Below are 15,865 nucleotides of genomic sequence, written 5' to 3'. Positions count from 1 at the left end.
GGATATTCTCTTATAACATTTCCAGTTCCTCTATACAATACACTTGCATAGCTTGTTCTGATCTAAATATACAGTGTCAATAACTTCTTTAATTATACTTTAATACATTCTACCATCAGAACTCGTTACTTGAAGAAACTTTTGGTGTCCTAGATCTGGCCGGCCGCTGTGGCCGAGCGGTCCTAGGCGCTTCAGTCTGGAACAGCGCGACCGCTACGGTCGCAAGTTCTAGGGGACTCATGGCCTCAGATGTTGAGTCCCATAGTGCTCAGAGCCATTTGAACCATTTCCTAGATCTGCCACTTCATATACCCGCTTACTTTGCTCTTCCCGTAATGTTGCCTCTTATGCTTGTGGAAAGGCTCAGTTCTCCTCCCATCTGAGTAAGGTTTTAATGTTTAGATTGCTTTAATTCTCGTTTGTCTCAGTTTTAATCACTTTATTTAAGTCATGTCTGTCAATAATCAGAATTTTGTCCTAAACCTAATGTGGACGAACTCCGAAAACTCTCCGAGGACACTGCTCAAACATTCAATGGGATATTTACTTGAATTAAATGTCATTTTTCTTAACTGTTTACACAGTCTGACTGTTTCTTAGACTTTTGCTCTTGCCACATTTTCTATTGTATTTCCTGTTTAGCAGAGATGTCCATAGTATTATAATAATTACACTGAAGCGCCAAAGAAACTGGTATAGGCATGGGTATTGAAATACAGAGATATGTAAACAGCTAGAATACGGTGCTGCGGTCGGCAACGCCTATTTAAGACAACAAGTGTCTGGCGCAGTTGTCTGATCGGTTACTGCTGCTACAATGGCAGGTTATCAAGATGTAACTGAGTTTGAACGTGGTGTTATAGTCGACCCAAGAGCGATGGGACACATAATCTCCGAGGTAGTGATGAAGTTGGGATTTTTGCGCACGACCATTTCACGAGTCTACCGTGTACATCAGAAATCCGGTAAAACATCAAATCTCCGACATCGCTGCGGTCGGAAAAAGATTCTAAAGAACAGGACTAACGATGACTGGCCTCCTCAGGGGACACCGTCTTCATGTAGCGCTGTCCGTGCGGGCGAGGAGGTTTGCGTGCTCTGGATCCAGAGAGCTATGCCAGCGGTAGCGTAGCTACCAGCAGGATCACCCATGCTGACAGGCCGAAGTGGAGGAACCGGACCAAGTGTGTCTCACAACGACCTAATAATCCTGTCTCCTGTCCTATCCTATCCTAATCCTATCCTTTTTCCTTGTCAATTCCCTACAACATAGAGCAGGGAGGGCTCTAGAGACGTGGTGAAGCCAGTCTGCCTAAGGGAGTAAACCCGATACAAATCCAGGTCCTCCAGGTTGTGGGTTGGTCATGGGGCTAACAACACCATATCGGAAAAAGCTCATTGTACAACAACCAATTCACAGAGTGAACCGGACTGTCTCAAGACAGCCAAGGCAGGTCAAACGACAACGATTTTGGTATATCGGAACAGGGAATGTAACAAGTATCTTTCAGGCGGGAGCCAGTAGGAAGCTCGAGGAGGAATTACTGAGGTACCGAGTTGCTGTATCAGCACTGCAAGAGATAAAATGGAAACAAACAGAGGTGGTTGATCTCCAGCATTATACCTTGATCAATAGCGGGGAAGAAGAAAATAGATTGGGAACAGGTTTTATGGTTAAGAAGTCCGTCAGTCACGCCATGGTGGAATATGAAACAATAAACCCCAGATTATGTCGATTAAGGCTGAAGGGAAAATTCTCCAACTTGTCACTGATTAGTGCGCATGCCCCAACGGAAGATGCAGCTGAAGGAGAGAAAGACGAATTTTATGAGAAATTGGAGCAAGAATATGATAAGCTGCCAAAGTATGATGTCAAAATTATCCTGGGGGATTGTAATGCTAAAGTAGGTAAAGAGAAAGGCATATATTCATAGTAATCACCTGGAATCAAATAACAATGGTTGGAAACTGACTGAATTTGCTTTTAGCAAAAGACTAGTAATTAAAAGCAAGTGTTTCCCCACACAAAGACATTCATAAGGAGACTTGGATATCACCAGATGGGTTGACGAGAAATCAAATATATCATGTACTGATAGATGGACGGCATGCCTCAGATATTTTGGATATAATTAGCCGCAGAGGAGCGGATATTGACTCAGACCATCTTTTGGTAAGAATCAATGCCTTAGAAATGATTGCAGTTAAAGCCAGAAGGGCTGGGTTGGAGAAAAGTAAGGTCTAGAGTGTGAAGACAAAGAATGTTACGGAGACCTACATGAAATAATGTGGCTATGTTTAAAGAGAAGAGAAGGGTAGCTAAGAATTTAGCGCGGATTAAAAAGAGAGTAGAGGAAAGGGAAAGGATGGATGAAATACAGTGAAAATAAGCAGGGGAGGAAATTCTTTTATGGAGTGGGACAAATAAAGAGAGGATGGACATGGTGAAAGATGAGACAGGCAGTTTGATAGTTGGGAAGGAAAAAATAATAGAAACATGGGCACAACAATTTGAAGTGTTGCTGTCAAACAGACACGTCGTAAGTGAAGAGAGAAATGAAGGGGCTAGAGAATAAACTGAAAAAGAACAAGAGTTGGATGGAGATGATGATGCAGCAGACACACAGCCACCATCGATAGAAGAGCTAAGAGTAATTATAAAGCAACTTGGGAATAACAAACCTCCTGGACACGACCTGGTAACGGCGGAAATGATAAAACCCGGAGATGAAATATTAGTACGGAGGATACATAAAATAATTACAATGGCCTGGGAAACAGAGAAAATGCCAGAGGACAAGACGTTAGCAACCATCTGCCCTATACATAAGAAAGGATCACATGTGCAGTGTAAAAGCTACCGAGGAATATCTCTGCTCAGTATCGTGTACAAAATCCTTTCTACGGCTATAAAAATTATCAAATGTGTGTGAAATCTTATGGGACTCAACTGCTAAGGTCATCAGTCCCTAAGCTTACACAGTACTTAACTTAAATTATCCTAAGGACAAACACACCACAAACCCATGCCCGAGGGAGGACTCGAATCTCCGCTGGGACCAGCCGCACAGTCCATGACTGCAGCGCCCCAGACCGCTCGGCTAATCCCGCGCGGCTCTACGGCTATAACAAGGAGAGTAAGTAGAAGAGTAGAAAAGATTCTAGGCGAGTACCAGGTAGGTTTTAGATCTGGGGGGTCTACAGCTGACCATATCTTTACAGTACTTATGATGCTGGAGAATACTTACGTACACTCCTGGAAATGGAAAAAAGAACACATTGACACCGGTGTGTCAGACCCACCATACTTGCTCCGGACACTGCGAGAGGGCTGTACAAGCAATGATCACACGCACGGCACAGCGGACACACCAGGAACCGCGGTGTTGGCCGTCGAATGGCGCTAGCTGCGCAGCATTTGTGCACCGCCGCCGTCAGTGTCAGCCAGTTTGCCGTGGCATACGGAGCTCCATCGCAGTCTTTAACACTGGTAGCATGCCGCGACAGCGTGGACGTGAACCGTATGTGCAGTTGACGGACTTTGAGCGAGGGCGTATAGTGGGCATGCGGGAGGCCGGGTGGACGTACCGCCGAATTGCTCAACACGTGGGGCGTGAGGTCTCCACAGTACATCGATGTTGTCGCCAGTGGGCGGCGGAAGGTGCACGTGCCCGTCGACCTGGGACCGGACCGCAGCGACGCACGGATGCACGCCAAGACCGTAGGATCCTACGCAGTGCCGTAGGGGACCGCACCGCCACTTCCCAGCAAATTAGGGACACTGTTGCTCCTGGGTATCGGCGAGGACCATTCGCAACCGTCTCCATGAAGCTGGGCTACGGTCCCGCACACCGTTAGGCCGTCTTCCGCTCACGCCCCAACATCGTGCAGCCCGCCTCCAGTGGTGTCGCGACAGGCGTGAATGGAGGGACGAATGGAGACGTGTCGTCTTCAGCGATGAGAGTCGCTTCTGCCTTGGTGCCAATGATGGTCGTATGCGTGTTTGGCGCCGTGCAGGTGAGCGCCACAATCAGGACTGCATACGACCGAGGCACACAGGGCCAACACCCGGCATCATGGTGTGGGGAGCGATCTCCTACACTGGCCGTACACCACTGGTGATCGTCGAGGGGACACTGAATAGTGCACGGTACATCCAAACCGTCATCGAACCCATCGTTCTACCATTCCTAGACCGGCAAGGGAACTTGCTGTTCCAATAGGACAATGCACGTCCGCATGTATCCCGTGCCACCCAACGTGCTCTAGAAGGTGTAAGTCAACTACCCTGGCCAGCAAGATCTCCGGATCTGTCCCCCATTGAGCATGTTTGGGACTGGATGAAGCGTCGTCTCACGAGGTCTGCACGTCCAGCACGAACGCTGGTCCAACTGAGGCGCCAGGTGGAAATGGCATGGCAAGCCGTTCCACAGGACTACATCCAGCATCTCTACGATCGTCTACATGGGAGAATAGCAGCTTGCATTGCTGCGAAAGGTGGATATACACTGTACTAGTGCCGACATTGTGCATGCTCTGTTGCCTGTGTCTATGTGCCTGTGGTTCTGTCAGTGTGATCATGTGATGTATCTGACCCCAGGAATGTGTCAATAAAGTTTCCCCTTCCTGGGACAATGAATTCACGGTGTTCTTATTTCAATTTCCAGGAGTGTATTTAATGTAAGATTCGAACATCACTTTATAGACTTTCAACTGGCCTATGACAGAGTTAAAAGATCAGCACTGTGGGAAACAATGCAGACATTCATATTTCCTAAGAAGCTAATAAAATTAACTATGATGACCCTGGAAAACAGCAAAAGCCAGGTTAAAGTTAAGGGTTGTCTGTCAAGATCGCTCCCAACGGAAGAACGCCTAAGACAGGGAGACCCATTATCCCCAGTACTATTCAACCTGGTATTAGAGAATGCAGTAAGATCAATAACCACAAACCCAGGAGGCAATATTTACAATAGACTGCTGCAAATCTTAGGCTATGCATATGATGTAGTAATAAGTGCTAGAAGTATGAAGGCACTCACATCAGCCATGAAAGAGTTTGAAGCCGCTGCCAACAACCTTGGTTTAGAAATTAGTGAGACAAAATCTAAGAATATGGCCACTGAGAGAGTTAGTAGAAACACAGATGATCTACATTTAGAAGGGTACAATTTTGAAAGAGTAGATAACTTATTTATCTTGGCTCAGTAGTAACATCACAAAACGAAGTGGAGGCAGATATAACAAACAGAAGTAAGGCTGCAGACAGATCATATAGATCACTATATACCATGCTCAAAAGTAAGAACATAAGTAAAAAACTAAAACTGACATTCTACAAAATAGTGATGAAACCAGCAGTGAGGCATGGGTACTGACGGAGGCTCTGGAAAAGAAGCTAAATGTATGGGTAAGGAAAGTGCTGAGGAAGATGTTTGGTCCTGTAAAAGAAGGTGAATATGGAGAATTAGGGCTAATGAAGAAATAAGGGCTCTGTATAAAGAACCTGATTTGGTAACCTCAATCAAAATGGGAAGGCTTAGGACATGTCCAGCATATGACAGAAAAAAGGCTCCCGAAGAAGATGATGATGGGACATGCTAGCGATAGAAGAAGGAGAGGAAGACCGATTGTGAAATAGCTGGAAGATGTGGAAGCCGACCTGAGAGCAGTAGGAGTGACGAGGTGGCGCAGGCGTGCTGAAGACCGAGACGATTGGAAATCTGCGATTGAGGAGGCCAAGGTCCTCAGAGGACCGTAGTGCCGTGGAGTAAGTAAGTAAGTGAGTAACAACATCTGAAGAGAATCGTTCAGGGTGACAGAAGTGTAGTCCTTCCGCAAATTGCTGCAGATTTCAATGCTGGGCCATTAACAAGTATCGGCGTGCGAACCATTCAACGAAACATCATCGAAATGGGCTTTCGGAGCAGAAAGCCCACTCGTGTACCCTTGATAACTGCCCGACACAAAGCTTTACGCCTCGTCTACGCCCGTCAACACCATTATACTGTTGATGACTGGAAAAATGTTGCCTGGTCGGGCGAGTCTCGTTTCATATTTTATCGAGCGGATGGACGTGTACGGGTATGGAGACAATCTCATGAATCCATGGACCCTACATGTCAGCAGGTGGAGACTCTGTAATGGTGTGGGGCGTGTACAGTTGGAGTGGTTTGCGTCTTCTGATACGTCTAGATACGACTCTGACAGGTGACACATACATAAGCATCCTGTCTGATCACCTGCATCCATTCATGTCCATTGTGCGTTCCGACGGACTTGGACAGTTCTAGCAGGACAAGGCGATTCCCCACACGACCAGAATTGAAGCAGAGTGCCTCCAGGAACACTCTTATTTATCAAAACTAGACATGATTGTCTTAATGGGATTTCCGCGATCGTTCTTTAAATGAAAATATGGCATTTCAGTCTTTGATCGCTATTTTTTTTTTTCAATGACCGGTTTCAGGCTAGCTGCCCATCTTCAGATCATATATTGCAGTTACAGAGCAACTTGTCAGTACAGAACTATCGGTTCACTGTCAGTGACAGTGTCAGTGACAGTGAACCGATAGTTCTGTACTGACAAGTTACTCTGTAACTGCAATATATGATCTGAAGATGGGCAGCTAGCCTGAAACCGGTCACTGAAAATAAAAAATAGCGATCAAAGACGGAAATGCCATATTTTTTCACTCTTATTTGTTTAAACACTTCCGCTGGCCATCAGACTCCCCAGACATGAACATGAGCATATCTGGGATGCCTTGTAACGTTCTGTTCAGATGAAATTTCCACCCCTTCGTACTCTTACGGATTTATGGACAGCACTACAGGATTCATGGTGTCAGTTACCTCAAAAATGGTTCAAATGGCTCTGAGCACTATGGGACTTAACATCTATGGTCATCAGTCCCCTAGAACTTAGAACTACTTAAACCTAACTAACCTAAGGACAGCACACAACACCCAGCCTTCACGAGGCAGAGAAAATCCCTGACCCCGCCGGGAATCGAACCCGGGAACCCGGGCGTGGGAAGCGAGAACGCTACCGCACGACCACGAGATGCGGGCTCAGTTACCTCCAGCACTGCTTCAGACATTAGTCGAGTGCATGCCACGTCGTGTTGTGACACTTCTGCGTGCTCGCAGAAGTCCTACACGATATTAGGCAGTGTTCCAGTTTATTTGTCTCTTCAGTGTATTACTGTACTTTAATTTTCACATTTGACTATTTCAATCATACAGAACTTTATGATAACAAGCACTTTGAATCTTCCTGGCAGATTAAAACTGTGTGCCGGACCGAGACTCGAACTCGGGACCTTTGCCTTTCGCGGGCAAGTGGTAGAGCACTTGCCCGCGAAAGGCAAAGGTCCTGAGTTAGAGTCTCGGTCCGGCACACAGTTTTAATCTGCCAGAAAGTTTCATATCAGCGCACAATCCGCTGCAGAGTGAAAATCTCATTCTGGAAATATCATCCCCGCTGTGGCTAAGCCATGTCTCAGCAATATCCTTTCTTTCAGCAGTGCTAGTTCTGCAAGGTTCGCAGGACAGCTTCTGTAAAGTTTGGAAGGTAGGAGACAAGGTACTGGCAGAAGTAAAGCTGTGAGGACGGGGCGTGAGTCGTGCTTGAGTAGCTCAGATGGACAGTCTGCCTTTGGCAGTGACACAGTGCGGACCCTGTTGCCACACGGCCGCGCTGTGGTGCCCGCACCTGATTGTTTACGCCGGAGCAGCTTCGCGTTTGCGGTGTTGTGAGTCTAGAACGAGATGGCACACTCGTACAGAAAAACGACTTTGAAGTTCAGTTTTGCGAACGACTATACACGACCAAAGGCACACGAGATTGAACGTCTTTTTAAGAGAAGAGGTAAAAATCGATCCACAGGAAATCGTGGGAATCCATTTATCGATCGTTTCAAGCGTCGTCTATGTCAAGCGTATTGACGAGGCTGCTTGCGAAAGACTTCTACAACGATCACCGAACGGGTATCGTTTCTGTCATGCCGACGGGAATGTTGGTGCGGTTACGGTCGATCGCGCGGGAATGGGGATACGCACTATACGGGTCTTCGAACATCCGCTTGAGGTCCCGTCTGAACTTTTGAACGACGCCTTTCGACCATACGGTACAGTTCTATCCCATGTGGCCGAAAAATCGACGAGTTTTACCACATACCCCGTCCTAAATGGTGTGAGACAAATACGGATAGAACTGCGAAAGCACGTCCCCTCTTATTTGTACATAGGAGGTTGTCGAGCGATTATAATCTTTGATGGACAACCTCGCACATGCTCGGGATGCGGGAAAGAAGGTCACGTGCGCTCGGAATGCCTCCAGCGACGTTTAGTGCAAACCCCACGGGATGACGTTCAGGTGCCACAACAGATGACTGTATTACCGTTGACCTTTGTGGACGCCCTAAGAAGAGACGTGAGGGAGATTTCCGATGGGCACCAGCATCTGCGCCCTATAGAGAACATGGACACCAACGGACTGGAACTCCGACCACCTGTTCCACCACAGCAGACACAGGACACCACACAAGAGATGCAGCTGACGGCCGCTCCAGGCTCATCCGTGGTGGCTGCCAGTGCTTCCACCGAGAGCGTGATAGGCCAGGCCCAAGACGGAGGATACGCAACCCAAACAGCCGAAGCGGAAGCAAGGCAACGGAAACAGCGTTCGCCGAAGAGAAGAAAGAAGGGTCGACTGACTTCTGCTGACGATACCCATAGTCCCGAGGGGACAGTGGACGACAACGACAGTATCGACCTGAGACCAGTGGATTCAACAGATACCGAGATGACGGTGCAGGAATTACACAGCGACGATAACTTGGATTCTCCTTCTGATGACCGGAAGGCAGAAGTGGAGATGACAACTGTCCAACATGAGAGTGGTGACAACGGTGCCTACCATCCTTCGGCCAGTTCCGGAAATATGCTGGGGGACTGAGCGCAAGAAATGGACCAACAGGAACAGAATGAAGATACGAACGCGACGATTGAGGATAGTCCTGGCCAGACGCCGGGAGGGGCCGGGGAATATTGAACAACTTAGTGTGGTGAGGAGCGCCGGCGGTGCAGATAGACGACAGCAGTCTGGTTTTCAACACCATCGCTTGATGACATCCCTCTACAACTGATGAACACACGCCAGGCGTACCGCATTGCAATGATAAACATTAATGGCATTCGGACACCGCTTAAAATTCAAACGCTGAAAGATATATTACACGCTGCGGACGTGGGTATTATACACCTATAAGAAGTGCGTTTCACATCGCCGCCGGAGTTCTACGGCTACGAAGCGCATTATTCAGTGCACGATGAGAGTGGATGCGGTGTGGCAATCCTCACCAGGGAAGGAATAGGATAGGAGGAAGTCATGTCTCTCCCTTCGGCACGTGGAATAGCGATCACTGTCGACGGCGTTCGTTTCATCAATTTATACGCACCATCTGGCTCCACAAAACGAAGAGAAAGGGCGACCTTTTACACCGAAGAGATAGCACCGTTGTTCGCTGGACGCTATGATAACTATGTAGTGGGCGGCGACTTTAATTATGTCCTCGACCAAAAGGACCAAGTACCTCATTATGTGCCATGCATGGAACTGCGTGCTTTGATTACCGAAATGGCGCTTGTGGATACCTGGGAACTGCAGCATGGCGACAGAACGGGTTATACGTATGTAACGGAATACTCGGCGAGTAGAATTGATAGAATATATGTGACACGAGCTCTACGGACGGCGATACTGGATGCCGAAATCTGGCCAGCGGCTTTTACGGAGCATCTGGCGTACGTCTGTACGATTTAAACTAACACGTCAGAAGATATGGCGGAGTAAGGGTCCCTGGAAAATGAATAGTGCCCATTTACGTGACACTGCATGTCGCCGGTCGATAGAGGAGGTCTGGGAGACCTGCGTTCGCCGCCAACGAGCATACACCTCGGTTCTCCAGTGGTGGATCAAATGCGCAAAACCAACGTTACGGAGAACGTTGATACGATACGGGCAAGACAAATCGCAGTGGAACCGCACGACGGCGGATTTTTATTTTACAGCCCTGAGGGAGCTGATGACCCAACAACCATCGCCGGAAAGGCACACGGCCATGCGCACGATAAAAGCCAAGTTATTACAGCTGACGAGACTAAGAATGGAAGGGATAATGGTACGGGCAAGATTGGCGGACACAGTTGCTGCCGAAGCCCCCTCCATGCACCACGTAGTACGTGAACGCCAACAACGACGAAGGACATTGATAAGGGAACTAATCTCTGAAACTGGCCAGCAAGTTGTGAACCAGCGTGATATTGCGCATGTGTTTACTGACTATTTCCGCCAGTTATACGGACCTGTACAAGTGAACCACGAGACACTACATGATGTCATCTTCGAAATGCCAGATAAAGGACCGCCTCTGGATACAGAGGCTTTCATCACAGCGATAACGGAGGAGGAGCTGACAGACGCAATTGCCAGGGGTGCTCCGAACAAGTCCCCAGGGCTTCTCAATTGAATTTTACCGCACCTTTGCATACCTCATTGGAGGAAGGTGGATTCAGATGTACCGCGAACTCCTGTTACCGCAGACTGAGATACCTGTCGAATTCACGGAGGGTATCATCATCCCAATACCCAAACCACGCGGTGGCAGAAGGCCAGGAAATTATTGACCACTCACTCTCTTGAACTGCGACTATATGATTTTCGCGCGCATCCTTGGAGCTCGCCTACGGTCCTCAACTTCTGATAGACTCCTCATAGATCAAACATGCCTCGGCGGTAAGAGTAACGTACATACGGCGCTCGGTGACCGAGATATCATCGCATTAGCAGCGGCATGCCGCGTTCGATCATGAGTTCGACGGAGTGGATCATATCTTTTTGCACGCAGTGATGGGCAGATTGGGAATCCCACAGGCCTTCATTCTAATTATCATGCGACTGCTACACGGCGTGCGATCAAAGGTCTCGATGAATGGGCGGGGCACTGACTACATTGTGATTTCAAGGTCAGTTCGTCAAGGTTGCCCCCTTTCGATATTTTTGTATGCAATGGCTTTGCAGCCCTGTCTATATGGTCTCCGAAGACGGCTACAGGGAGCGCCGTTGCCACAACTGACTTTTCATTGCCGCGCTTATGTTGACGATGTGATGCTGATGGCAAGGACAGGCGACGAAGTACGTACGGCGTTGGCATGGATACAGCGATACGGGATGGCGGCGGGAACCGTGCTTAATCTACAGAAGTCGCGCTGCATGAATGTCTGTCGAGGATTAAAACCGGGGGAGCAAGGCAATGTTAGTTAACACCATAAAATGTCTAGGTGTTCCACACGGGCCGGCCGGTGTGGCCGTGCGGTTCTAGGTGCTTCAGTCTGGAACCGCGTGACCGCTACGGTCGCAGGTTCGAATCCTGCCTCGGGCATGGATGTGTGTGATGTCCTTAGGTTAGTTAGGTTTAATTAGTTCTAAGTTCTAGGCGACTGATGACCTCAGAAGTTAAGTCGCATAGTGCTCAGAGCCATTTGAACCATTTTTTTTGTTCCACACGGATGTGCAGCGGACAGCAGCGGATAACTACCAACGCATATTGAAGCTGATGCGGACAATCGTGCTGTTATAGAAATTAAGAGCGTTGTATATGATTCAGAGGGTGACCTATGTTAACGTATACCTAGCACCGAGACTCACTCACTTAGCGCATGTCCTGCCTTTAACGCGCACAATGGCATCACGGATACAAGCAACTTTCGGAACTTACGTGGGTGTGGGACACCTGTTTAAGATCCAATACACAACGATTACGCTACCACCTGGAGAGGGTGGACTTGGTCTGGTGAACGTATATGAAAAGGCACGGGCGTTATTCGTCAGTACGATTTTACGACAGTGGCGCGGTCAATTTCGCAATAGCTCGGGTGCATTGGCCGATGTACTAGCGCCCACTTCAATACTGCACCCCGTCAATGTGGGCCATATTTCACCGAAGATATCTTTTTTTTTTTTTGAGCTTAGCTATGTCAGAGAATCCTTCCCAACGACGACTACCGACGGCGCGAGATGTATACCAACTCTTACTGCGCCTGTGCCCCAGGAATACCCTGGAAAAGAAGTACCCAGACAAGAACTGGCGACAGATATGGTTCAAATGGCTCTGAGCACTATGGGACTTAACAGCTATGGTCATCAGTCCCCTAGAACTTAGAACTACTTAAAGCTAACTAATCTAAGGACAGCACACAACACCCAGCCATCACGAGGCAGAGAAAATCCCTGACCCCGCCGGGAATCGAACCCGGGAACCCGGGCGTGGGAAGCGAGAACGCTACCGCACGACCACGAGATGCGGGCTGGCGACAGATATGGCACGTTATACGGAACTTTTACCCCCCAACGTCGATACGCTCAACATGGTATGTGGTGGTAAATAGGAAGTTCGCAACGAACCAACGGCGGCACGCGATTCATTTGGCAGACACTTCACTATGTTTAGGCTGCGCAACAATGGACACTGATGAACATCGTTTAGCATGTAGTGGGACGGCTCCGGTGTGGCACTTGGCACGACAGATATTGGCGTTCCTGTTACGCTCCGCCCCTCACACAATTTCATCAGACACACTTTTTTTCCCCCAAGAATCTTATTTTCCGGCCCAAAAAACCAAAGCAGTGACATGGGTACGGGGGATGGTTGTAGGCTACGTCTATAGCGAATCGGAAAAAGACAAAACGGATTTTTGGCATTTTCGCCTGGATGGAACAGCATAAGAAATATAGGCAACACTTCGCTAATTACCTGCGAGCCGTCCAGATGGGGTGCGACTGGTGAGAGATGAGATACACGAAGAAGCCGAGATAGACATCGATCACTCTTACGGACCCTTAGTTAAATTTCGAGAAGACGACCCAGTCTTACACCAACGTCTGGAGAACGGGCCGATAGATGGCTCTCTTGCTCTATCGAATGTCGGGTCGTGAGCAGGTGTCGCCCCCGACACGAATTTCATTTCATTGCTAGAGGAGCATGTTTCCTTTGTATTTGTACTACCCGCGATGTTTTCATGTCTTTTTCATTTGGACATTTTCAGTTTTATTCATTTCCTTACTTACTTAATTTTCTAATTAGCCACTATTTGTCAACATTTGGATATTGCAGACACTATTTATGCGGAAGTATAACAAAATGTATGTCAGCAAAGGTTGTAAGTCTGACATTGGGAAAAAAAGTAGCGTTGAAGCCTCAGTCTGAGCTTCAAACCGCCTTTACCCCATTTTTTCTTACTTTAACACATTAAAAGAAAAAGGTGGTAGAGCACTTGCCCGCGAATGGCAAAGGTCCCGAATTCGAGTCTCGGTTCGGAACAGTTTTAATCTGCCAGGAAGTTTCATATCAGTGCACACTCGGCTGCAGAGTGAAAATCTCATTCAACAAGCACTTTGTGTGACGGAACAATGTTATTATCATTATGAATACCATTGCCAAAATTTGCTCGCCTCCGTCGGTGAGTGGGAAAGATATCCAGCTGCCCTGTGGAGGAGCCAAATTCAATACCCGGAACTGATAGAGATTTTTCGTTGCTGGGAGGACTGTAACGAACAGCAATCAGTCTCGTGATGCTAACTGAGAAGATACTTGGGTGAGAACTAGCGGCCCCACGATCTGAAAAACTGACAGAGACCGGAGAGGGTTATGCTGACCCTACACCATCCGTACCACACCCGAATGACGGCGTTGAACAGTCTGTCAGGCGCGGAACGAGTAGCTGGTAAAGATTTGTGAAATAGCCGTATGTCGTAGTACCACTGCTACTATCCGAAACAGCCTGAGTACAACTATATCTCGATTGTTTTCAAATATAGTAATTCTGGAGACGAGGCAGAAAGTGTTACTTCTTTTTCACGCTCATGAAACCAGTATTCTACATTTTTAGTGGAAGAGATGGAGGCGTTACTCCAGGAAGATGCAGTCCTCAAATTGAAACAGTGTCTGTGTTATAAAATGAGCTCAGTGCCCTTACAAAGTTTCATGGCATTCGTTACCTAACCTCTCAGGCCGACCACAGGTCCCACTAACGATCCCTACTTTGCCGCCCCAAACGTTAAAAAGTGTCACCATGTTCAATAGTTGAAAGAAAAAAATCTGCATTGTGGTGCTGAATATGTAAACACGTCCTCTGGTAAGGAACAACATTAAAGCAGACCAGTCGAACTGCATTAAATATTTGCCAGTCGCTACATTGGTTCACGAAACTGACTGGCGTGCTTAGGCCAGCTACATTGCTTCTCATTTCTCTACAGGTGCCGATCAGAACCATGTTGCAACTGAAATATCGTATCAGATGTGAAATTAGTTGTGTAGTTCAGTTTTTAGAGGCAAAAAATCTCAAAACTTTTGACAATCACCGCGAAATTTGTTCTGCATGCGGATCGAATGTGATGAGTGAACATGGTGGTTATCAATGGCGTCATTTGTTTAAAGGTTACAGACTCCCCTACCATATTTGAACCTCCACAGAAGTTCCTCGGTTCAATCGCAATTCCGTAGAAAGCGGCGTAGGTGACGTACAGTATACTGGACAAGTCTTCCCACCGGAGACTGTGCTGGTTAAGACGGTACTTTCTTCGATTACCTTAGTGAACCTGCGCGTAGATTTTCCTCCTACCTCTACTATACCAAACTCTTGTAGGTGATGTCCCCAAAAGCAGATCTCGTAGCGCATTGGATTCTTCAGAAGACGTAAGCAGACGACGTGTAATTCGGATTAGTGGTGCGGGTAACCAGTCTCTATTAAATAAGCCTCAGGGTGCCATTAAATTGCATTTATTTGCCACCACAGTAAAATAGTATCAGTTTAGTGTAATGAAATGATTCCTTTCACAACGTTAATAAGTTCCCAGAGCATGGTAAGGCCGAATATTATACATGAACAGTATCTGCGTGCATTCTATCACTAGCTCTCACATGTGAACAGGCTCAGAGTACACCCTGTCGCCGACTGGCAAGCTTGCTGCACAACCGAAATCTCTTGCTTACATCGTAAGAGTTATTCATTCTTTGTACATCTTCGGTAACTTAACAATAATCATTTGTGTACTGAATTCGCTAGTTTACTGCATAGCGTTAGTATTTTGGTGAAGCCCTAATGATTCAAAGCCTGCTCTTAGCACCAGTTATGCCAAAAGAGGACTTTAATCATTAATATTTAATAAAGTAAAACAGCAGTGGTTCCCCTACATATTTACTGTCAAGTAAGATCCGTTCTCAAGGCTCGCGTTCCCCCTCTCCACTCTCGTGATTCGCCATCGCACCTCGTTATCACTGCCTCCGTGGGAACCGGCTTATTTTTGAGACCTATTTAATGCAGTGAACTGACTTCGGCTGCCTTCCCAATTTCAATAAATAAAACATTTGTAAAAATAAATACCCGTCAAAACGAGGGACACTTCACAGGGCAAAGGGACGAATGTTAATCATGATGACAGAACTTTGTTTACATTTCTAGTCAGCAACGATATCATATAGAAAAATTGACGTAATAATTAGCGAAAACCGACGTTTTGCAGTGTCTCGTCATTAATCGCAGATTTCTATGACCATTTTACGTGAGATCGTGACCAAACAATAATTAGTGTACAACAAGTTTTGTGTTCGTTGGGTTGAAAAACTAAGAAGTATCAGAATTTTCTGCAGAGGGATTAAGTCAGCTCGTTAAGAGCTAAGACAAAAGCTCAAATTCGAATGATGATTAATGTAGAGAGGAATACTAGGATTTAGTTTTAAGCGCATATCATTTTTGGTCAATTGTTCTCAAACTGCAGCTGATTGATGACAAGATTCATCAG

General features: G+C 47.0%; 1 protein-coding gene across 1 annotated transcript in view; it reads left to right on the top strand.

Annotated features, from left to right (window-relative positions):
* The window catches only part of LOC126095477 (protein croquemort-like), a 117,376-nt gene that overhangs the window by 22,368 nt on the left and 79,143 nt on the right, over nt 1-15,865 (top strand). The window contains exon 5 of the mRNA XM_049910268.1: nt 8,465-8,932. Coding sequence (XP_049766225.1) covers nt 8,465-8,932 — 468 coding nt within the window. The remainder of the gene's footprint in view (nt 1-8,464; nt 8,933-15,865) is intronic.

This window comes from Schistocerca cancellata, chromosome 8, assembly GCF_023864275.1.
Source record: "Schistocerca cancellata isolate TAMUIC-IGC-003103 chromosome 8, iqSchCanc2.1, whole genome shotgun sequence".
In the NCBI taxonomy this organism is placed as follows: domain Eukaryota; kingdom Metazoa; phylum Arthropoda; class Insecta; order Orthoptera; family Acrididae; genus Schistocerca; species Schistocerca cancellata.
The sequence above is the reverse complement of the archived record's forward strand: the minus strand, read 5'-3'. Positions and strand labels throughout refer to the sequence as shown.